The sequence below is a fragment of the Protobothrops mucrosquamatus genome, unplaced genomic scaffold, assembly GCF_001527695.2.
Source record: "Protobothrops mucrosquamatus isolate PMUCROS unplaced genomic scaffold, P.Mucros_1.0 scaffold150, whole genome shotgun sequence".
Lineage (NCBI taxonomy): Eukaryota > Metazoa > Chordata > Lepidosauria > Squamata > Viperidae > Protobothrops > Protobothrops mucrosquamatus.
Window position 1 is genome coordinate 793,116 of NW_015386515.1, and position 23,572 is coordinate 816,687.

The window sequence follows — 23,572 nt, forward strand, 5'->3', positions numbered from 1 at the left end:
GAGCTAGACTGGCCCAAGGTCGTCCACTTGGCTTTGTGCCAAAGGCAGGACTAATCCTCATAGTCTCCTGGTTTCTAACCTGGTGCCTTAGCTACTAAGCCATTGGTCCTCTTCAGTCGGGTTACCCCTGCAATCCACATCTATGCTGGAGGGTGAAGCATTCTGCCACCCTCCCCCCCCCCCCAGCAACACATAGAGGCAGATGCATTGAGCTGGGGTCTGAGCCTTCTTTCATAGGCATCTCTCCACTGCCCCTGAGAAACTAGTTTTGCATGGTCAGAGGGGAGGAGGACTGTCAAACATCATGGGAACCTCAAGTCCAGTCAGCGGGGAAATCCTGATACTTCAATTAGTATAAAAGCAATAGAAGGTTCAGGGCGAGGTACTTTCTGAAACTGTATTCTTTGTATATGTGGTGTGTGTGTGTGTGTGGGGGGGGGGTGTCTTCTGCTAATTCTTCTCTTTTTGGTTCTGCTTTTGTCAAGATCATCCGTGAAAGGGCCTGCTATAAGTAAACCTGGAGGCCCATTTGCCAAGACATCCCAGAGGCCCAGTGAAGCCAAACAAATGGCCTTCCTTGATTTTAGGATGGCAACCGCATGCCAGCCTCTGGAAAGACATAGTTCAAATCCAAGGCAAACAGGAGAGGTCCCCCTTTGATATTGGCACATAGGCTGTGAGTCTGAAGAGAGTTGAGACTGATCAGGATCATGGTTGCCTTGGCAGGCCTTCCTTTCTTCCCCAACATCCCACCTTTAAAATGGAGTGGAAGGGAGGAAGGAAAACCACACACACACACCCAACTCCAACCTGCACTTTTGAACCTGAAATGGCAGAACACCCTCTTCTCCCCTCCTCTCCGCGGCAGATATGCTGGCGGACAAAGGAGACCCTTTAAGCCTTTCTTCCCTAGGTGAAGCCTCCCCCCGTCCTGGTACTGTAATTCCAGCCGCCCTGCAGCTGGCGAGGCGGGTGAGGGGACCCAGGGTTTTCTAGGGAACGGCTTGCAGGAGCAGCCGCTCTTTCCCCCACCGATGCAGACCTCTTCCGACGTGATCGCAGCCGGCACAGTCGGGCCTCCTTCCTCAGCCGCTCGCTGAGCCTCGGAGGAAAGGCCCGGCCAGAACCTTCGGCGCCCCACTTTGACACACGAAGCTGCTGGAGGGCCTTCGAGGGAGAACTGCCCAGAACCGGGCGACAGTTTAATCCGAGAGCAAAAGCATCGCAGTCGCTTGGCTGCCTTTTTCAAACCTTGAGCCAACGAGACAGTTGTCAGGATCTTGAAACTGTCTTCTCTGCCCAATATCCACACGCGCCTCCTAGCTCGCTTTATAACAGCCCCAATGTAGACACGGTTTCAGGGCCGTCGAAGAAGTGGGCTTTTTCCCCCTGAGTCCTCCAGTTTCGCCTGGGACCGACTTCGGTTCGGTGACGGGAAGAATGGAGGGCACATTCCACCTCGGATCCTCACCAGACAGGCCGTCCTCGAAATTTAGGAACGGGGTTTTCCTTCATGTAGCCCAGGCTGCGGGAAAGTGTGTGTATGTGTGGGGGGAACATGTGGGTTGGGCGTCTGCCCATCCCTTGGAATGTCATAGAGAGTGTGAGTGACTTTCAGCACAACTGACTGGCATCACCTTCGCCCCACTGATGTATGGGGTGGCATTTTGATGCCCTGTGAAAATCAATACCTTAAATCGGACTAGCGTCTCAGGCTTCTATCGGCGGTGCCACGTTCTTCCTCCCTTTTTTTAAAAAATGCGTCCGTTAGCCTCCCTCATCGCCCCCCCCCCGCTAGCGCAGAATTCCCCACCGAGGAAAGAGGTGGGCGGTGGGCGGTGGGGAGAGATCCTGGCTAGAAGGCATTCTTCGTCTTTGGAGATTATTAATATCGGCTTCAAAGGAATCTAAAACTTGCTAGCAAGCGAGAAGAGTTTCTGAACGTTTTGTGTGTGTGTGTGTGTGTGTGTGTGTGTGCGTGCGCGCGCGTGCATGGGCGGGAGGGGGATGAGTGGGAGGGAGCTCAAAGGCTGAACATTTTTTTTCAAGGCAAAAGTGTTCTCCGTTCCAAACTTTGTCTAAACTTTCACTTTCAGAGCTCCAAGGCGGGGTTACAGACCAGCATGGAGTAGAGGCACCGCGAGAAGGAGCCGCAGCAGCCCGAGTTATGCAGCTGCTCGCCTTGTGAACACAATCCCGCAAAAGCAAAGTCCAAAAGCAATCATGTACTCCCCGTACTGCCTGACCCAGGTAACAACTACGGCCTGGCGGGGGAGGGCAGCGGCGGCGGCAGCGGCGGGCGCGGGGAGGGGTGAGCGCGCCTTTCCCTTACGGGACAGACTCAAACTCTTTTGCTGTTTGTTTGTGTCTTGCTTCGCTTTTTATCTCTCTCTCTCTCTCTTCCTCCCCCCTTTTCCTTTTGCCTTTTGAGTGCGCTCGCTCGCTTGTTCGTTTATTTGTCCTATGTTGTTGCTGCTGCCGTTGCCGCCGCTGCCAGTCTTGCCTCCGCCGCTGGTTTGAGAGTTATTTCTGTCGCCTTGCGTGGTTTTGCTGGGGAAGAAAGAATTCCTCGCGTCTTTCCCTCTGCAGAGAGCAGGGAGAGGGAGGGAAGTTAGGGGAGAGAGAGAGGGAAAGAGAGGAAAGAGAGAGGTGGCATCTTTCCAAGCTCTTTGTTATATTCACTGCACACGGGTTTAGGAGATCAGAAAATGGCGCTTCCCCCAAATTTATTTTAAAAAAATTAACGGCGGGGATGGGGGGGGGGTGGAAGAAGAGATAGTAGTAAACCAGGCTGAGTTACCGGTGGCGCGGATGAGACTATGGCTGGAGAGATGGGGGTGGGAAAGATAAAGCCGAGGTTGTTGCGTTAAGGGGGAGATGGGGGGGGTTATTTTGACGGGCTGGCAAACTTTCTAAAGTTCAGGAACAGTTTTAACGTTTGCTTCTTTCCGCTCTTGCAGAACTGAAGTTGCACATCAGTGGCTGTCCTGGGTGGGCACCGGGTCTTCTGGAGAAAGGAAAGGGATTAAGGAAAGGAGGGGGCCACTTTGCGCTGGGAGGGGTTTCCAGCCAAAGGCGGTGCGCTACCCGTGATAATATTTTTTGGCGAGATTGGCTTTAGCCCCAGTTTTAAAGTAGTTCTGTCCCTTTTTCTGCTTCCCCTCCAGAGTCTGCCTGATGAAAGTTAGATACTTTTCATAATAAACGTTATTTTTTTCTATTTTAAAATAATTGCTTCTTTTTACCACTTCTAGGACAACCTCAGGTAGACGACGGGGTTTCTTTTTTTTTTTTGCATACAAGTTTGATACGTTTGTATAAATTAAAAAAAATTGGCGCCTTTTCAGGTTTAAAGCAGGAGCAGCCAGACCCCCCTTTTGAAGAGGGGAGGCCCCATTTGGGGGACCCTCTCTGTTTTTTGCCCTGCGTGATCTCGGGCCTGGCGGCGGAGTCGGATCTCTCCCTTTCTACATTGGATTCGAGGCAACCAAATAGTCTAACCTTCCGCCGAGGTCAGAGTTCCCGCAGGGACTTGCGGAGCTCTGTGGAGCCCTCCGCGCTTTGGGAGAGGGGGAGAGAGGGTGCCTTTGGCGAGAAATAAATCTCTGTAGAAGGTTGTTATAATTCGGGTATAAAGGTGGTGCTTTCTGGAGCCAACATATTTACTGGCTGGGGGGCACTTAGACACAGGGTGAAGACAAGATTTGCGGTGGGAGGGAGTTCAAATCATAAAGAAATCGAATGGCTTCGAGACTCCGAAGATTTTAGAGTAGCCTCCCCATTTCCACTCTCCAACGTCCCCGGAATTGGATCAGGCTAGTTGGCCCAATTTTTGTGACCAACTTTCTCCGTCAGCCGGCACGGCCTGCCCTCCATAATTCCCTCTTTCCTGTCAGCAACTCTGGGGCTGCTTTCTGGACGCCTTCTCCGCGGGGATTTTGACAGATAATGGCTAGGCGGTGGGGCGCGGGAGGAGGCAGGCGGGGAGACGCGTCGGGGGTCACCAGCGCTTCTTTGCGCGCAACGTGCCCGGTTCCTCGAAAGGCGAGAGGAAAAAAGGTGGGCGCCGCGGAGGTTGTCTCCCGAGTGGGCGAAAAGGCAACTCCAAACGACCTTCTCAGCACGAGAAGGAGCATGCTAGAACTGTTCTCTCTGCCCCCCCCCCGTCACCCACCCCAGCTTCGCTAGCAACTGCAGGCCATTCACACATATATGGTTTGCCCCTTTTGACATTAGAATGAAGGACGATTTTTTTTCCAGCGCCCCAAACTGTCTCTGAAAATACTCCGCGCTTATTAAGAAGGTGTTAATGAGGATAAATGGGCAAGAAGGCGTAGTTGTCCCCCCCCCCCCGCTTCTTCTTCTTTTTAGAAACGCGTGCCGGAGGGCGAGGTCGAAGCGTCAGGGCAGTTGAAAGAATTGGTGCCCCCTTGGCTCTTCAGTCAGCGCCAGCCCCGGGCAGCCCCGTCCGAGGTGCGGAGCTGGACACAGCTGTGCCGTGCGCGAGCTGTTGTGTTTGCGCGAGCTCTGGCGGGTGAGGGTGGGGAGCGGGGAAAAGGAGCTCCTCCTGCCTTCCCAGGGACCAAGACCAGAGCCGTGTGGCGCTTAGGTGGCGTTCCCTCTGAAAGTTCACTTTTTCCTCTGCTGATTTTGTGATCGATTTGATGAGGATGGCTGACAATCTCTCTTGCAGGGAGAAGGAAAAATTCGCGTGATGAGCGGGGGGGGGGGGATTCTCACTCTTGCTGAATAGTGAAATGCAGGAGAATATCAGTTTTCTTGAAAAGTGGAGCAGTTATTGTACCAGTAAAGTTTCTTGGGATTTTAGCAGCAGTTGACATTTATTGTTATAAGTATCCCTGTCCTGCAGTTGTGTACTACAAATGAAGTATAGTTTGTAAAATTTAGTAAGTGGCCGAAGCCTGACATTTGATGGGCTGATTGTCAATGTTTGCGGTCTGCCAACCTTCTGCATGTTGTGTTCATAATACACATATTTGAGTATATGTAATAAATTTCCCATATGTCTATGTACACGCACATAACATACACGGATGAATATATATGTACTGCATGCATGGTTTTCCTTGTAGTGACTTGAAATGCAGAAATCATGTACTGTTTTATACTTATTTATACAAACATTTTATGCTTGCCCTTTCAATTATAGAATATTTAACAGTAATGCAGATTTTATTTGCTTCAACCAAATAATATTTCTAATGGTAGATCTATTAGAACTAAACACTTTTTGGTGTTTTTCTGATGGATTTTTATTGTTGTTAGCTGCCCAAATGGACGGCTATATAAACTGAATATAACTATCAAACAAATACATCTAAAGATAAATGTACTCCTAAATTTCATGTGAATTAGTATGCAAATAATAAAATACAATTCTATAGTAACAAAATATTGTCAAATAAGTTGGTATTTAAAAAGGTTGCAATATAGTAAATGAGTTAAAAGTTTATAAATGCCTTTACGAATTACTTTTTTTTTAAGTCTAAAAAATTATGTCTGCTGATAGGCAGAAGTACAGTCCTGTGCATCTTACTTGATGGTAATATGGCGTATTCACATTTTTATTTCTAAACCTCAGCTTGATGTCTTTTAATCAGCTTATTAATTTGTTTTTTTAAAAAAATGTGACCATTTTTGAGGATTTTAATTTTTTTAAATAAACTATTATTAGTTTATTAAATAATTTGATGTGGGCTTTGTTCTGTTTGGCATACTTAGTTTTAGATACTATTTAGATATAGTGTTTAAACATATATGGGAAAAAACAATATTCTGGGGGAAAAAGGCCTGAAAATCAATCACAGGTTCAAACCTATTATCCTAATAGTTCCTAATTTAAGGGAAGATACATATTTTTGTGGTAGACGTAGCCTTTATATTGTGCTCCTTTATAAAGATGGTCAACATCAGTTCCTAGCTTTTTAGCTTGCGGTCTAGTTGACGGTAGACAGGAAAGTACCTGCCTGTATATCCTGCAAGGCCGGTGCTCATGGTAGGTTCCAGAGGGTGTTTTTGGAAAGGGGCATCCTTATCTGGCTTGATGTTCAATTCTTTGTTTTTGTCTTGCCTTTGGGTTGATGCCAAAGTAGAGTCTAGTTTCATTCCTGCTTCTGAGAAGGAAAACCTTGTGCTCTTGAAAAGAGTTGCCTTTTGTGTTTGGTGAATTGAACAAACCTGGCTTCACCTATGGCAAATGCCCTCAGTAGATAACAGAAGCATTTTCCTCTTCACTCTAAATTGTTTGTTGTTGTTGTTGCTACTACAATTCTTAGGCCTGGTCCTCTGTTCCTGTAGCTTGGACTTGTGATTACTATCCAAATTGCCTCTCCTCTTCTCCATCATCCTCTGCGGCACCCATTTTTTTCTGTTTAGTGTTCTATCGGTTTGCAGGTCTCCAACCAGAACAGCTTAATATTAAGCTTGATCCTTTCCTCTCAGATTAAATATAACTCTCTATTATACTCAACAGCATCTGATTCTGTTAAATGACAACTTTGGTTCCACAGCCTTGACTTGCCCTAGTATCTCAGGCAACCAGTCTTATGTGGTGGTATGGAATGCTAGGAGTCACATCTTGAAGTGGCCATCATTGTGGAAATGGTTCGTTTATTCTGTGGTAAAATGCTGGACTCTGACACTCAATGTACTTCATCATTAAACTTGATCTCTTTTGTATTCTTTTAAGAAGACTGTGGTCTGTTAAGGAAAAATAGTTGACATTTTAGTTCTGCATGTATATCAGATTTCTAGGAACATCAAAGTAGGTTGTGGAGATAGGATCAACCAAGGCATGTAGACTGTTGGGTTTGTGTGTGTGTGTGCGCGCGCGTGCGCGCGTAGAGTGAGAATTTTACAGTTGGTGTGTATTTAGCAAAGGAATGTGAATGGGTAGGAATTGGGCCTGCATATTCTGTTTTTTAAAAATGTCTAAAATTATGTGTTCTCTTGTTTTCATTAAAAAACCACCCTTGAACACGGCCTTTAAGATCACCATTTTAAGTGTGATGTGTATGTGTATATGTATAGGTATAGATTTATGTATAATAAAAAACAAGCAGTTTTTTAAAATCAAAATGAGTATTTGTGGGGTTGGTTTGATAAAATACACATTGCATGTCCTTGCTTATGTTACATTGCCTGTTGACCATGAAACTTTTTCTCTGTAACTACAACCTGCATAGATATAACACTGGCTTGTGCAAATACTTGTTGAGTATTGTAATGGCAGAGCACTTGGCAAAATGTTTACAGTTTGCAGGGTTAGCCCCAAATCATTGTCACTGAAAGCAGTTGCTGTAGATGGCCTGAGAGATTATTTTATACAGCCGATCTTCAAGACCTGCTTTCAGTTAATATTGTGGCACATCTTTCTGATGGTATTTCAAGGTTTTGGCAATCTTAAGTATCGTACAAGCTTATCTCACTACAGTATTGTAGAACTATCTGGATGGGTGCTGGTCTACAAATATTTCATGCTTAGGATAAAGGGTTTCAGAAAAATACTGAGAAATTGTCAGCCAGTTTTCTTTGTCCTTTAACAATACTGACATCTCTATGCAAGTTCCTAAGATGATGTGGGTATACATATTATATATTTTAAGTGATATTTTGTGTATGAATTTCTATTTTTATGCAGACATAAAATACACATAAAAAATAAGGCACACGTTGGTTGTATATAGTATAAGAAACACACAATGATATCCATGAATAACTGAAGCACGTAAGAAATGTTCATGAAATTCAGAATCAGGTGGAAAGTTATATGCTTCAATCATAATCACTTTTTAGATACATTTTCTTTGGATTATATTTTATACATTTACACTGCAATTCTGTATTCATACCCCAAAATAAGCCCACTGAATTTTTGAGAAAACATGCATAAAATTGCAGTGATATTCATATTTGTAGTCTGCTTATTTTAAAAGCAGACTACTTAGAAACCCAATATATATACCTACAAAATATATTGAAAAGTGTTCCAAATCAAATACGTAAAGCTAACCTATACTGGCATTTGCTCACCATCATCTCTGTACGTCACTTCTAAAAACTGACATACAGTATGTCAGTAAAATTAACTTCTCTCTCTCTCTCTCTCTCTCTCTCTCTCTCTCTCTCTCTCTCTCTCTCTCTCTCTCTCTTTCTCTTTCTCTTTCTCTTTCTCTCTCTCTCTATCTGCCTCCCCAACTTTTAAAGTTTTTGGGAAAGAAAGACAGGATTTGTTTGCCATCAAGGGACTTCAACACTGAAAATAAATGAGTTAATATTCTCCAGCCGATTACTTTCCTTGGTTCTTATTCAAGAGATGGCTTGCAATATAAAAGTTTTAAGATTTTCTGGCCTATCCATTTCTGAGGCTATTTGTAGTTGAGTGTCAGAAGGCCTACATTAGACTGCTTAGATAATATGGAAACATGTAGGTCTTAAATTCCTGAAAATGCAGTTGTTGCTTTACTTTTGTAGCTGCTGGACAGATTCCGGGTGCTTTTATTAGCTTTTTGTTTCTTGTGTCTGGAAACCCTGCTTGAAAGAGCTTTGAACCATCACTTTAAAAATGTTTTTTACAGTTTGAGGCCATGTAATGCCCTGGTGGAGCCTGACCAAATCTAGAAAATGGTTCTATTGTAATTTGAAATGGAAATGTTTTCCTTTCCCCCATTCCTTTGATGCCTTACATGTCTAAGGATAATTTTTATACTGTCTTGGTAACCCATGAATTTTAGTCACTTGTGTAAGTGCTCACAGTTTTGCTAGAGATCCTTCTGGAGAAAGTAAAAAAAATTGGGGTAAATCTTTCGGTAAAAGGAAAAGATTAAAAAATAATTTTTGTATTTGTGTTGTGGGTTTTAAAGAATTTTTCCTTAGGGAACATTGAAAGTATCAAGATGCACAAAAATACAAAGCAAAATAGAACAATACACTACACAGTAAAGAGTCTGAAATTAGGGAGCCTATAAATAAACATTTATGCAGTGTTGAGACGAGCATTCAGGTGAATTTACAAACAATTCATTAAGGTATTTATAAACTTTCACAGTTTGGAATATCAATAGACAGTTAATTGTAAACTGTAAACAACTTATTTTATTTGAATGATCAACCAAGGTGTCATAATTTTTAATAGATTTTCATTTTTGTATAATGAATTTCAGTAGCATCGAAGGAATATTTTTACAGAAAATTCCCTGTATACATTTTTATCTCCATTGTTAAATATTTTGTCTTCAGAAAGTTCTTGTTTTGACTCTCCCCCTGTATATTCAATATCAAAACTCAGCACCTGAAGTTTTGTAGGAAAAAGTTATATCTCTTTGTGTACACATAGCTAATAAATCAGCGTGCAGTTAACATTGCAGTGTACATGGCTCATGAACAATGTGCATAATTGTGCAATTTTTAGAAAATGTGGAATATGTATGAACATTCTGTAATATATGTTTGCAGTACTTGGGGTCTTTGTGACACAAACCAGGTTTGGTGCAAACTGGGAGAAAAGCAAATGTGAAGGTCCAGGGTTTTCTGGCTGTGTAGTTCCAATGTAGCAGAATGTTGCCTATGATTCTTCTTGTACATATTACAACAAACCCTACTTGCTATATTTTTCATGAGTCTTTGCTGCGTAATCTAAACAAAAATTGTCACAATTCATCCCCTACACAATTTGAAATATGTTCAAGGTTTTAGTAGAATAGCTCTAGATTAAGTAAGAGATGTGCACTCAAAAAGCATCCATGATTAATATACCCATGAAGTGAAAATTTATGGTGTCACAAATTTCCTCCTATTTGTATGTAGCTATACCTAGTCAACTATGTGCATATGTGCATAATAGGGTTCCTGTCTATTGCAGCCTTCTGAGGATAAAAGAGTGCTGCATCCTTGTAGTTCTTTACATCCCTGTACATTAACAGAAATTAACAGAATAATAGAGTTCAAAGGGACTTTGGAGGTCTTCTAGTCCAACCCCCTACACAAGCAGGAGTCCCTATACCATTCTAGACAAATGGCTGTCCAATCTCTTCTTAAAAACCTCCAGTGTTGGAGCACCCACAACTGCTGAAGGCAAGCCATTCTACTGATTGATTGTTCTCACACTCAGGAAATTTCTCCTTAGTTCTAGGTTGGTTCTTTCCTTGATTAGTTTCCATCCGTTGCTTCTTGTTCTGCCTTCAGGTGCTTTGGTCCCAGGCATCTGTGGTGTACATTTTTTATGCATTGTGTTGCCTTTTCTATTATGGTTGGTTGCAGGCCTAATGCAATAAGGAACTTCATATGTATTTTTATGGATAGATCCTGTTTTTTAGAGTACCTTCCAGAGAATTGGTACTAGCTCTGGCAGGCAGAATGCTACTCCATATGCCTAAAACCTATGGATGGAGACTTGTTTACTTGAGTGCTGATTCGCCAAATAACTCATTTATGCAGCGTGAGGTCATGTTCCCAAGCGTGCAGCAAATATGGCAAGAAACTTTCTGCTTATCCCAGCCCCAAATAATCTTCATTAAATCCACATCCTGTCAATTTGTTTAACTAACTATTTCTTGTCCTACAGTGACAGTTTGGTTGGCTATCATATTGTCTTCTTGACATTCTGTGTTTCTATTATTCTCAAACTTCCCTTGTGTGTATTTTCACTTTTTCCAAACTTTATTCCAAAACAAAGTTTGCTTATCTTCAAGTCCGTAGTTTCTTGATTGCCTCGAGTTTTGGAGTCTCACAGTGATGGGGAAGAGGTAGAGTGGCTTTCTCTCTTTTCATCCTTCTGTCTAAATTGTGCCATACTGATGTTTGCCAAGAGAAAATGTGGCTGGATACATTGGGGAAGGAGGAAACCACTCTTAAGTCTGCAGCCTTCATTCATTATGCATTACTTTTCCATATGCTGCCATCATCAGGGGAACGATGAACCCTCCCATTTTAGGAGCTTCCACTTCAATGCCAAGGCAAGATATAAATCAGGGCCTTGAAAGATAGTGTAGCTCCAAAATTCCTAATTTCTGTTATTATAATTGTTGCCCTTTATTAGACAACTTTTGATACAACAAAATACACAGTGCTCCTTCCTGATTCCCAGTGAGAGAGTTCAGGACCCAAAATTAACAGCATGGCATTTGTCTAACCATGATGCTTGGGTAAATGGGAAGAAAATGTTTCTAGGATTTCAACAGACTGATTTCAGCTATCTGGGAGTTTGGGATGGATTTAACCTGGGAAAAAGAAAGTACTTGTTTGTTTATTACAGCCATAGAATCCCTTGTATCTCCTGACTTAATTCTTTGGATCCTCAAAGTGTGACAAAGTGTGTCTGTGTGTGCATATATTGGATAGCATTTAAAGTGGCTGAGAGTCTCTTAGGCAAGCTGGGTAGAAAAAGAAAATAGGGAGGGAGAATTGGAATAATAAAATATAATAACTTTAGAGAACACAATAGTATACTTTTAAAATGAAATCATCACCAAACACCTTGAAGAATCATAATTTCTGAAAAGCAACATCTTTACATATAGCTTGCTAATTTGGACTAAAACCCATATTTAAAGTTTTCCATTTCTAGCATCAGTGTTTACCAATGATTGGATAAGTTCAAGTAGATTTTTTTTCTTGACATGGCATGGTTTTTCTTGACTCAGGTCATTGGTTCATCCAGCTTAATGTTCAATATAGACTTTTTCTAATCTGGGGCTCTTTGAATGTCTTGAACTATGAGCCCCACCACTCCATTTAATACAGCAGTTGCTGTAGTGCCAGTGCCTTCTTTAGTTCTGCAATGAAATAGACACGGTGCTACCCATGGCAACACTCCTTGTGAAGGACAAGGTTGTAGTTGCATTAGACTGCATAGGGTACCACCTTCTCTAAGTTGCCATTAGGATGTTGGTCATTGCAATAGCTTCTGCCTGATTATTGCTTATGCTCATTGGGAAGATTGGGACTTATAGTCTAGATTCTAATCCATTCAAAGGGTTGGGGAAGATTGGTCTTTACTGAGAGACTTCAACTATTCCCAGAACCCAGGCGTAGGTTCTGCGGCAATTTCAGGCAGAGCTTTTGAATGGCCTAGGCTGGAGATGCCTCTGGGAATTCATTTTGTGATTCTTGATTTGGAAAACTATTCTTTCCTATTGGGTGAGGGTTTTGTTTTGAGGAGATCTAAGGACCTCTGTTGTTGCTCACCACTGAAAGAATGAATAGCCCTTTAGCATTTATTGGTTTGAGATTGAGCATAGACATGGTTCTCTTGTGCTGTAATCACAGATAGCAGAAAGTCACTAATAAGAATGGGTGGTAGATGAGCAAGATCCATGGTGCTATCTTATCCTGGGAAAATAATTTTTTGCCAACTCATACAGAGCAATGAAAATGCATGAGATGCATTGTCAACTTTTACTTCCTTTTCTAAAAATTCTTTTTGCATCACTTTTACACTTTTACACAAGGCCATCAGGATTCCATTTAGGAGACAAAGAATATTTCTAACAAAATTCTACAAATTCAAAGTGTACTTATAATAGAATTGTTTATCACTTAAGTTATTTTTTAAAAAAGACTAATTAAAATAGTTACAAACAGGTTACAAAAAAGTTAAAGGATTTAAATTATGGTGATAGTGGAACTTTCTTAATAAGATTCCCTCAGGAGAAAATGGAATATTCTTCAGACTTCATGAATGTCTAATTTTTGTTGTAATAATCACATTTAATTCAATGTATGACAAAATCAAAACAATAAAAATAAACAGAAAATATTCACTATTTTATGGTATAAAATAATATGCAGAAATCTCCTGAGTTATTTTTCTTCCAAATATGGAATAGATATGTATTTGCATTCTGACAAATCTTGTATTTAATCTCATCAGAGAAAGTACTTTAGAAAACCAAGAAGTGATTAATATTAGGAACTACATTGAAATAATAGTCTTTCAAGTAAAAGATTATTCTGTATTTATTTATTTGATTATATTATTAGTTGGCATGTACCTACTATGTATCCATCTATATTTATGACTTCATAGAAAGACTCTGTGTGTGTGTGTGTGTGTGTTGCATGACTAACTCCAGTGAACAGAAAATGTTTTGATAAATAAAATATTTGACAAACAACTAAGGTTAATACTGAATGAATATAGATAATTTTACTCAAAGATGCCACCTCTACCACAAACATTGTTATTGAATCTAAGTACACAAAATATTGTACAACTAATATGTAATGATTTTGTGATGTATTTCTTCCCTTCAGTGTCAGTATGTATCTTTTTCTGATATTGCATCCTCTTCAAACAGGTCTTGTTTCTACTGCATGTTCTACACATGCCCAAGAAACCCAAACTAAGAGGAAGGAAGCCTATTGAAAGGAATGCATAGCATTGATTTCTTACTAGTAGCTCTTTGTCTACTATGGAAGTTGTACCTGCACACACTAGAGATGCAGAATGATATATAGATATCTGGGATTGGATCTTCCCACCCAAAGAAAGTGAAGCCACTGTTACTTTTTGCCAGTCCCTGCTTTATCCATTCCTGGCATTTATCTGGCAAGCTTAGGGCAGAGTCTGCATCTGGGTGGGTGGAGGAGCATTGTGTGGAACTAATTTAAAGCTGCAGCTAAAACTGTTGGCTGATAATTAAGGCAGTGCAGCACATGGGCTTGCTTGGGAAAACGATCCCTCTTCTCTAATTAGTGGCACACACGGAGTATTTCGTAGTTGACAAAGGAAGAGGATCTTCGATAGATGTATTTGTTAACAGCTCTTCTGATTCCAAAGCTCCAGCTGGACAGACTCAGCCCTCTCTTTCAATTGTTTTGACAGTGAAGTAGATTTCCCTTATTCCCATTTTACAGTTTGGAAACAGAGGTCGACATTTAACCAATTTCTCATGAATTTAAAATTTTAAAACTCAGGCCTCACTCTTCTGTTGGATTGTGCTGTGTTTTTGCATGAAGAATTGCAGGGCTCTACTTGAAGACTTAATTTATCAAGTGGGCTTGTAAAGAAGAATGATCACATAACCCCAGCTGTTGTGACAGACTTCAAGTCTAAAACCATTATCTATAAATAGAAATACTGTTATAAGTGCAAAGGGCTTGGTTTGAGTTCAGGAGAACAATACTCTTTCTCTAATGAAAAAAAGGGGTAGGCATGTGTGCATTTGCATGTACCTATGTGTCCCTATCCTTTATGGACTTCTAGACTAAATAAGACAGCAGAGCAACTTATAATTGGTCTTATTTCTGCTGTCAGCTCATAGCACCTTACTTTTCGCTTCATAAAACATTTTTCTTTGGAGATATCTTTCTACTCCCGCCTTAATTTTGAGGATAAATTGAAGGCCACATTCCAGAGGTTATAATTATTTCTGTTTAAGGTTTTGGGAGTTTTGTTTTACTATGTAGGGGAGATTCAGGACGCAGGTATACCAGCAAGGCCCTTTGAATAGGAACAGCAGTGGATTGCTTGGGCAGAAAGGTTGGTCTGTTCCCCAGTTTTGCTTGTCTAATGGCCAGACCCAGAATGTCTGTGGGATCTCCAGCCAGATAGGAGGGCAGCTTGGAGGCATGGGGAATACTCTGGGGAGGAAGGAGAGCCCATACTTTCCAGTTTCTTGGAGTTCCATGCAAATTATCAGAGAATTTAAACTATGCAGGGAGGCTTGATTTATGATTTTTTTAAATTAAACATTAAATTTATGTGAAGGGCCAATCACCAAGTGACTCTGGATGGCTGACATTTTAAAAAATACAGATAATAAAAATCCAAAAAAGCAAATATGGAACCACAAATAGGAACAGAGGAACCACAAATATGTCAAAAGTGTATGATGACTTTGTATATGTACATGTGGGTATGCTTGTTGGTCTTCTTGGTGGTAGGAATTCTACATTTGTATAAAATATAAATCTGGAGATATATTTGGGGCCTTAAATTCAGCAAAAGTAACCAGCTTGGCAAGAATCCTTATTCTGGTAAATAATGGAATGGAAATTACACAATAGAGTTTGATAAAAGGGGAAAGGTATATAAAATTGTAGTAGAAATGCAGACCTCCTATTCTTTTTCTAAAATAGGTGGCTCTTTTGTTCTTCATCATCTCTATAGAAACCCTTGATCTACTGGAATTCAACAGTAAATAAATAGAATCCATCAGTACTAAGGAATGACAGTTCATGGAGTTCTGTCTCTAACCCCCAATCACAACTCTTAAATTATACTTTTTTTGTTTTTATATTGAATGATTTAAAATGCTTAAAATCTCTCACTTTTAAAATAAAGGGGTGAGGTGTTGCTTTAGGTACCTTGTCCTTGAGAAAATGATATTCTCGAGTATGCCTTTTTAACAGATTCAATATCTCTTAAAAACACTCACCTACATGAACTTTAGAGGGTGATATTTTTAAAACCTATTTTGGCTGCTACTGATTTTTTAATGGTGTTGCCATTTTAGAGGTGACGGTTGTTTTTAATGTGGGCATCTGATTTTTAAATTATTCTTCAACCAATATTAGGAAAATAGTATAGAAAAACGTAAAAATGAACAAATTTCAGATATATCAGGTTGTCTGGAGCAGAGATGGATCTGGATTCCAGAATTTTATTTTAATTTCAATATTGTTCAAATTAGCTTATGAGCAAGTCATACATCTGTTTTGCTCTAATACAAGAGAAAGGATTTGGCTGTAATCCTCTGCACGTATACTAAGAAATCAGTTCCAATGAATGCAGTGGTAGTTTTTAGTAGACAAACACTAAAGATACATGAAGTAAAGAGTAAAAATGAAAAATGCGTTTTTTTTCTTAAAGCTTACAAATTGTTTTTGAGATACAAGTTTGCGTGGTTTTTTTTTTTCTAATGTAAAGTTTCTAAATAACAATATGCCATTTGAAGGTTTTCTAAGGTTTTTCTGATTTGGCCGGAAGAGTTCATCATTAAAAAAATAAAACAAGAGAAAATTGAACACTTTTCTTTTAACGGATTCTTTAAATTGCAATTGTTTATCCTTTTAAAAATCAAGGAATTTTCTTTCAATTTCAGCTATACTTTGATTTATGAAGGATCTAGATATTTTTGTTTCATTTTCTGTACCATTTCCTGGAGTCCTTTTATTTAAAAATCCAGATTTTCATCAAATGTTTATCTCTGTGGAAAACTTATGCTCCACACAAGGCTGATAGATTCTTGGAGAGGAGGCCTAACCCTCCCACCCTCTATGGATGGTGTGGATATGACAGGATTTTGGAGAACCTTCCTGCTTGCGAATGTGCTGCCTTTTGCAGCAAGAGCAGAGATCATAGTGAAGTATAGGAAAACAAGTTAGTATTTCTCTGCCCTGCAGATCTCTGGTTCTGATGTCCAGGAAGTATTCTTTCACTTGTATCTTGGATGGGGATCTTTGAGACCAGAGATATAGGAATAGGAATTATATACTTCTTTTTGCAAGATGCGTTATTTACAAAAAATAAAGCTATAACAACATTAAGGTATACCGCTAGAGTAATTGCTTGGTTTAACAGACCCTTAGTTTAGTGACTTCAGATGCAGTGGGACAAAATCTGCCTATGGAATTTATGCTTCTGAATAAAAATCCCTTATACCTTTGCCTAAAAATGAAAAATGAACGTAAGAAAAATCCCACTTACCATTTAAATTTAACAGACATTTTGTTTTGACAGATACCTCTTCTCCCCATTAGTCCATTAAACTGAGATCTTACTACAACTTCCATAATTAGATAGGTCATGTTAGTACAGATATAATTAATAATGATTAGGCTTCTCACTCAGTAAAAATAAAAAATACAGATACTCTGCATTTACATCATAGTAAATGCAGGAATCATTGTAGAATTTTCCCAGATTTATTAGAGCCAGGCATTTTGCAATTTCCAGTGGAGCCTTTTTAAAATGGACATCATCCTTTAATCTCTTTTGTTCAAATATTGGTAGAAAAAAAATGGCTATGATAAAAAAGTATGAGCATGCATATAAATATGTACGGATATACACAAGCACCAAATCAAAAAGTTGTCCTGAAACTACAATTTCAATGTTAGATAAAGTACTACCACTCCAAACAGCAAATACCACCAATATTTAGAAGACCTATCGGCAACAAAGAATCTCTCTGGCAAGACAGTGCAAAACAGGGTTGGATGTGCCAGATAGCTTGACTGTGCTCTGCCAGATTGCCTTGGGCCGGTGCTCAAGAAAGAAGAAGGTGGACACAGCTGGTTTTGGTCATATACAACACCTTGCTTCTCTTTGTGGTTTTCTTCTGATTTGGAGCTGACAGTCTCCCCCCTTCACCCCATACGGCCAATGCGCTCCCTAAAAGAGACAGTTGCACCCCCTATTGCCAACTTCTTTCTTTCTTTCTTTCTTTCTTTCTTTCTTTCTTTCTTTCTTTCTTTCTTTCTTTCTTTCTTTCTTTCTTTCTTTCTTTCTTTCTTTCCTGTTCTGCTGCCGATCACTTTTTGGCTCCTGATGAATATCTTCCTCACTATTCCCACCCCTTGCATTTTGGCTCCAGCTTTGGCAGCGTTCACTTAGAGCCAATGTCCTGACCTCCAGGAGCAACACTTTGCAGGAAACTTTGTCATTCTACTTTGGGGGGGGGGAGGGCGGGGAAGGAGAGGGAAATTAAGTGCTTATTCTTTGTGAAAAAAGAGGCAATATTGAGAGGGTGTTGGCAGAAGTAGGGGTAGCTTTTAGTTTCCAATCTGCAGTCAACAAAAAGTGAGTGGTGGGGAAAAGGGGAAGGAGCAGGGAAGCTGTAAGCATGTCTGTGTGCATGGCTGATGAGATGGGCACCATCTCAGTAGGTGCATGAGGCTAGGAAGGGGGTGGGCTTCAGCCTCTAAGAGTGGCAGAACATCATAGTCTTTCTGCAGTTGCATCTTTGGCTTTCTGCCGGAAGGCTACAGCTGTGGATTCGGCAATGTAGCTTTGACTAATGCTGCAGTGTGAGGCAGCAATGCGGGCTGCTGGAGCCAATCAGGAAGCAGGATATAGCGGGGAACCTCACCCATATGGAGATGGTAATGGAGGTAGGCTTCATTGTTTGACCCATGCCCTTGCTCGGCAAGTAATGGAAAGGATGCTGACTCCCACACAGAGACAGCATGGACATATGTGGTCTTCATTTTGTGGGCATCAACAATTCCTTCTGAAGCTTACTTTTGTTACATACAATCCTATATATTGGGTCCAGTTCTGCTGAATATATGTATGACTTCAGTAGCAATAACCCTGCACTGATTTTGTGTGTGCACATGGGGGTGTGAGTAGGGAGATGGGCACACAGTTCTTGAGTATAACATTTTAGATGGGGTACTGTATTATTTCTACCCTTTGAATGATTACAAGGAGCAAGGAACTGCTTTTCTAAGCTCTCACACCTAGAATCCACACAAGTAAGTTCTGGAAACAGGACCCCAAATTTCTGATTTTCATCTGTTCACTCTCAACAGAACATAACTGAATGTGAGATGTTAAGATGGTAACAGTTGAATAAATGGGGTGGAAAGAACTAAATATAGCTACAAGATTTTCTCTGAAGTGCAATAATCTTAGGACTGATTTAGCAGAAAAAGTATGCTGGTTCGGCCTTGTCAATTTTGCATTTCTGGCAAAAAGGAAAGAGAAAATGCTGCTGAGCAGAGCCAGGTTTTGATACAAAATAGCAGTTGTGAAAGCTAGAATTGCTCCTTCCTTCCTTCCTTCCTTCCTTCCTTCCTTCCTTCCTTCCTTCCTCCCTATCTTGTTGCAAACTTTTTTCTTTTGCTATACTGAAATAAGGATTTTATTTACTTCCCTTATATTTTTAAGCAGGGTTAGTAGATTCTAAATACATTTTTATATGAGAGAAAATAAAATGCAAGACATTTCAAAATAAAAAAGATATATGAAAATATCCAGTGATATTTTGTTGTTTTCTTAATTTCTCCTCACTGTATGCACAACTATGGTTTCACTTTCATTCCCAATACTGTTTGTGACCAGTTTGGTTTTCTACTAGTTTGGTGTCAATGACCTGAGCATTTTCATGCTGAATTATAGTCTACAAAGAAATGTATTTGCACTGAAATCAGTGCTTCCATGGGAAATAATTTATTTCAATTTACTGGCTAGTCATGTCCAAATAAAACCTTCTGTTTTGAATCCACATTTCACAGCACAATGACCTTGTGTTTTGGTTTGGTTTTGATTATGAAATGCCATTTTGTCTAAAACAAACAATAATTTCTGTTGAAATGCTAATCTGACTTAAGGATGAATTAGAAGGAAAGGAAAGGAAAGAAGGAAAGGAAAGGAAAGGAAAGATTTATTTCCATAATCCTGAAGCTGAAACTTTTAAAGATCTCTCCCTGTGCAGCTGGCTGCTGATTTTGCTCCCTAGTCAGGTTGTCTAGTCTTTGGATACTCAACCAGGCTGGTTGAGTGCAGACCTTGGCAGCTAAAATATGGGTTGTCCCGTTGTCCTAACTATTTGGTTTCCCAGATGTCCAGGAAATTTTTCTTCTGCCTGCCCACTGTGGAGATAACTGCGTGCAGTAGAACCCCCAGCATCTGCCTTTCAATCTCTGTTTTGCATTTCCTCTGTGAAGTGCCAAATATACTGTAAAGGTGAGCTCCATTTTAAGAGGGAGAAACCAGGCGGAGAGAAAATGGAGTTCCTTGGCCCCTCTCCCAATATGAGCAACTGCCAGAGCAGGAAACACAGGCCGATGAGCTGCGCTCAGGAGTCTCTTACTCATGGATCTGAGTTTCTGCCTGGCTGCTGGCTTTGGCAGGATGACCCACAGCATGCCCAGGGCCTTTACCTGGGAAATGGCTGCAAGGCACAGGAGAACTGAGGGTGAAGGCAGGGAGCCATCAGGGCAGGAGTATTTTTACTGGAGCACTTTCTCTGTTGACCACAAGTCCGGGCTGAGCATTTGTTAACAAGCTGTGGGCAGTTTTCCTTTCAGCTAATTACTTCTCCATTAGTTCATCTCATGATTGCCCCGAGCTGCCTTTTCTTCCTTCTTCCTTTTCTTTTTACCCCTTTTTAAAGTTGCAGTTTCTTTAAATCTATTTGTAGATGTCTGCTTGTGAAGTTGCATACCCAAAAAAGAATCCTTATCAAATGATTATTCTGTTTGATAACAAATAAATCAGCAGTTGGTCTTTCTGCTACTTTTTTAGTCTTTCTGTTACTCTAAAATGCATTTAGTCAGCAATATTAATTCAGGCTCCCACCCCACTCTGGTTTTGTGATCCCTTTTTTGTATTGTTGAGGTGGAGGTAGATTCTCAGGAAAAACCAGTATCGAAACTGGAGAACCTAGTCCTATAACTAGCAATATGTTGTGGCGGTGGCATAAAATTATGGTTCTGTTGATTCCACAGTGCGTCCAAGCTTGTAGTCAAACTGTGACATAAAATGTACTATGTGGTACACTATGTGTACTATCCAGCTATCCACACAAACATTTCTGAAAGGGTCAAAATCTTGAGGAGGCTATATTTCTGGCTCATTCAGTTGTGCATGATTTTGTTTACAGTAATCAGAGCTTGCCATATTCGGGTAAAATATATACCTGATTTTGAGATAGGGGAAAAAAGACCATCTACAAATGCTTCAAATGAATAAATAAATAACTCCATCTGTAAAATAGGGGATGTGACATGATGGATGGATGATGAATATGATAATGATAGATACATTGTTTTATACCAGAATTGCAACAGAAATTATTAACAATATTGATTTTGTGTGGCACTCTACCAGCTTGAATATTAGAATGTCATTCACAAACCCTGGCAACCTCATTTAACCTTCACCCCAGACTGCTATGAATAAAGCTTCCAAAGCAAACCCTTAATGAAACTGCACTATTTTCTTTTTTAATACAAATGTAAAATTGTGATTTGCTAATAGGGTACTTCAGTTCCCACAATAACATCTCTTTTTAACTTTCTGTTCTGCATTAATAATTATAAGGCTTTAAAGAGAAATAATTGGGAGAGAAATTTTATTCATACACATGAAAGTGAGGCTGCAACCCTCAGTGCACACTTACTCAAAAGTAACACACGTTTGCTCTGTAATTTAACATCTGTCTCTGGTTAATTTGCCTCCCACCTCATCAAATGCGGCTTGTACTTTTCCCTTCTATCTAAGAAAATGGAATTGTGTGGTCACCTCCCTCTCACAATCTGAAAAACATGTCAATCCCTCTCATTTTAAAGGATCTTGAAGGGTTTTTTAAAAAAACGTGATATTGCCCTTGAAGACATTTAAGATCCATAGATAGTTTTGCTCTTTGCAAATTTCACCTGGAGAACAGATGCTTGGCTATAGGGTGCAAGAAGAATGATCAGTCTGCTGTAACTGGTTACAGTTCTGACCTCTAGTTAAGGCAGAATTTCCTGTGGTGACAACAGCTAGGTGCCAACTGGGAAAGAAGCCTTAGAGCTGGTTGAATAAAGTATATGAGATTTATCAGAAATCTGATTAAGGTAAGCTCAGATATGGAGACATACTGAATCCATGAATAAACTCAGAGTTGCTTGCTCTGTTTTGAGACATGGCCCCTATGGCTGCATAAATCATGGCATGAGATGAGACAAGGCCAATGTTCCAGGGACTGCAAGTAAAATTGTGGTTGCCAGCCATTCTGGTGATGCTGCCACTTATTATTGAAGACAGTTTCATATGAGAATCTGCCAATATTTCTCTCCCTCGCAGAGCATAGAATAGTAGGGTTGGAAGGGACTTTGGAGGTCATCTAGTCTAACCCCCTGTTCAAGCACTATAGTATTCCGGACATATTGTCCAATCTCTTCTTAAAACCTGCAGTAATGGAGCACCCACAACTTCCAGAGGTAAAAGCCATTCCAGTGATTATTTGTTCTCACTGTCAGGAAAGTTTTTCCTAGTTTTAGGTTAGATGTCTCTTTAATGATTTATTGTAAACTTCCCAGATTTACCTTGTAGTAAAATGGGCGGTTAATTAATTGATCTTTCACCCGTTACTTCTTGTCTTGCCCTCAGGTGCTTTGGAGAATAGATTGACCCCCCTCTTCTCTGTAATGCCCCTCAAATATTAGAAGACTGCTATCATATCACCCCCTAGTCCTTCTCTTTGTTAGACTAGATCAGGGTTTTGAAGTTTGAAGACCCCTGGTCTAGACATACCCAGTTCCCTCCATATATATTTTGGATTTATTGAAAGAGGAAACAGATTATGTCTATTAGCATAACAGCTATATTATGCCTCAAATGTTCTTCTTTTCCATTGTACAAATATAGATCTTCTTTCATTTGAACCCCAAAAACATTGATACAGGGGGAGAAATCAATGGGTAAAACTTAATGTGCCTTTGAGAATCTTTGATAACTGATAATTTTGCTATCTGTATATATCAGCATGACCTTCTGAGAAACTGCCCCCCCTCCTCAGCTGGTGGAGTGGACAGTTGTGATGCAGGTGCAGTGTGGAGTCTGTGGACAATTCAGTCTTCTCTTGGAATACAGGAAGGAATGGAGCCGTGTTCGTTCCTGTGCTGCTAGGAAACATGTGAGCATTGTAAGGAATGAAGTCATATGTTTCTAGAAAGAGCTGGGCAAGGGCTGCAACAATGGACACTTTACATTTCCACAGAAGACCACAAACAATCAATCATTTGTGCAGATGTGATCTAGAATTCAGATATGTGAATATCCTGAAATTCCAATATCTGGACCTCTCTATCTCTCTTTTTAGTGCCAATAGTGGTAGATATTGCACCATATCTACATAATTACATTATTTTCTTCTGCATTAATTGATCTGATATAACTATCTTCTATGAATACAGGTTTATTTATTAAATGCATATCTTACCTTTTTACCTAACTGCAGGTAGCTGCAAAATCATATACTTTTGTAATTAAAACATCAGTTAAAAGTCAGTTAAAAGCTTATGGAAAAAGTCAGTTAAAAGTTTATGGAAAAAGAGGAGTACCCACCACTACAGGTTAGATGCCAGAAGCCAGTCTAAATAAAAATATCTTGGCTGGTGGAAGGACAGCAATGTAGTTTTTACGTTCTCTATATTTTCCCTGAAACACTGAAGCAATACACTCAGCTACTACTTTTAAAACATCTGATTAAATATGTGACAGGGCAGACAAAGTGTATTACAATTTGTTAATTCACATCTGTTTACTAAGAACATTTCTGTCATCTATCTTTTTAAAGACAAATTTTTTTCTAGACTTTAAGAGGATGAGTTGGCCAACCCATTTTTCTGCTCCACTCAGCAGCGTTCTTAGGTCTTAAGAAAGAGGACCCCTGATTGATCAAACAAATGCAGTACAAATTCTTGATAGTCAAGAGGGACACTACCTCACAGCAGCATGGAAGTAAGACAAGTAATTTAATTAGCAAGTGTAATGATTATTAATAATTTTGGAGGCACTATCTCAAATAGATGATCCCTTACAAAGTTGTGAAGAATTCTGAAATTGCTTGCATGCTGCTTTCTTTTTTTTTTTTTTTTTTTTTTTTTTTTTTTT

The 23,572-nt window shown here is 40.1% G+C and overlaps 1 protein-coding gene across 1 annotated transcript in view; it reads left to right on the forward strand.

The window, feature by feature from the left end:
* The first annotated feature begins 2,095 nt into the window (after positions 1–2,095).
* The window catches only part of NFIX (nuclear factor I X), a 214,726-nt gene continuing 193,249 nt past the window's right edge, over positions 2,096–23,572 (forward strand). The window contains exon 1 of the mRNA XM_015813288.1: positions 2,096–2,250. Coding sequence (XP_015668774.1) covers positions 2,224–2,250 — 27 coding nt within the window. The 5' untranslated portion in view covers positions 2,096–2,223. The remainder of the gene's footprint in view (positions 2,251–23,572) is intronic.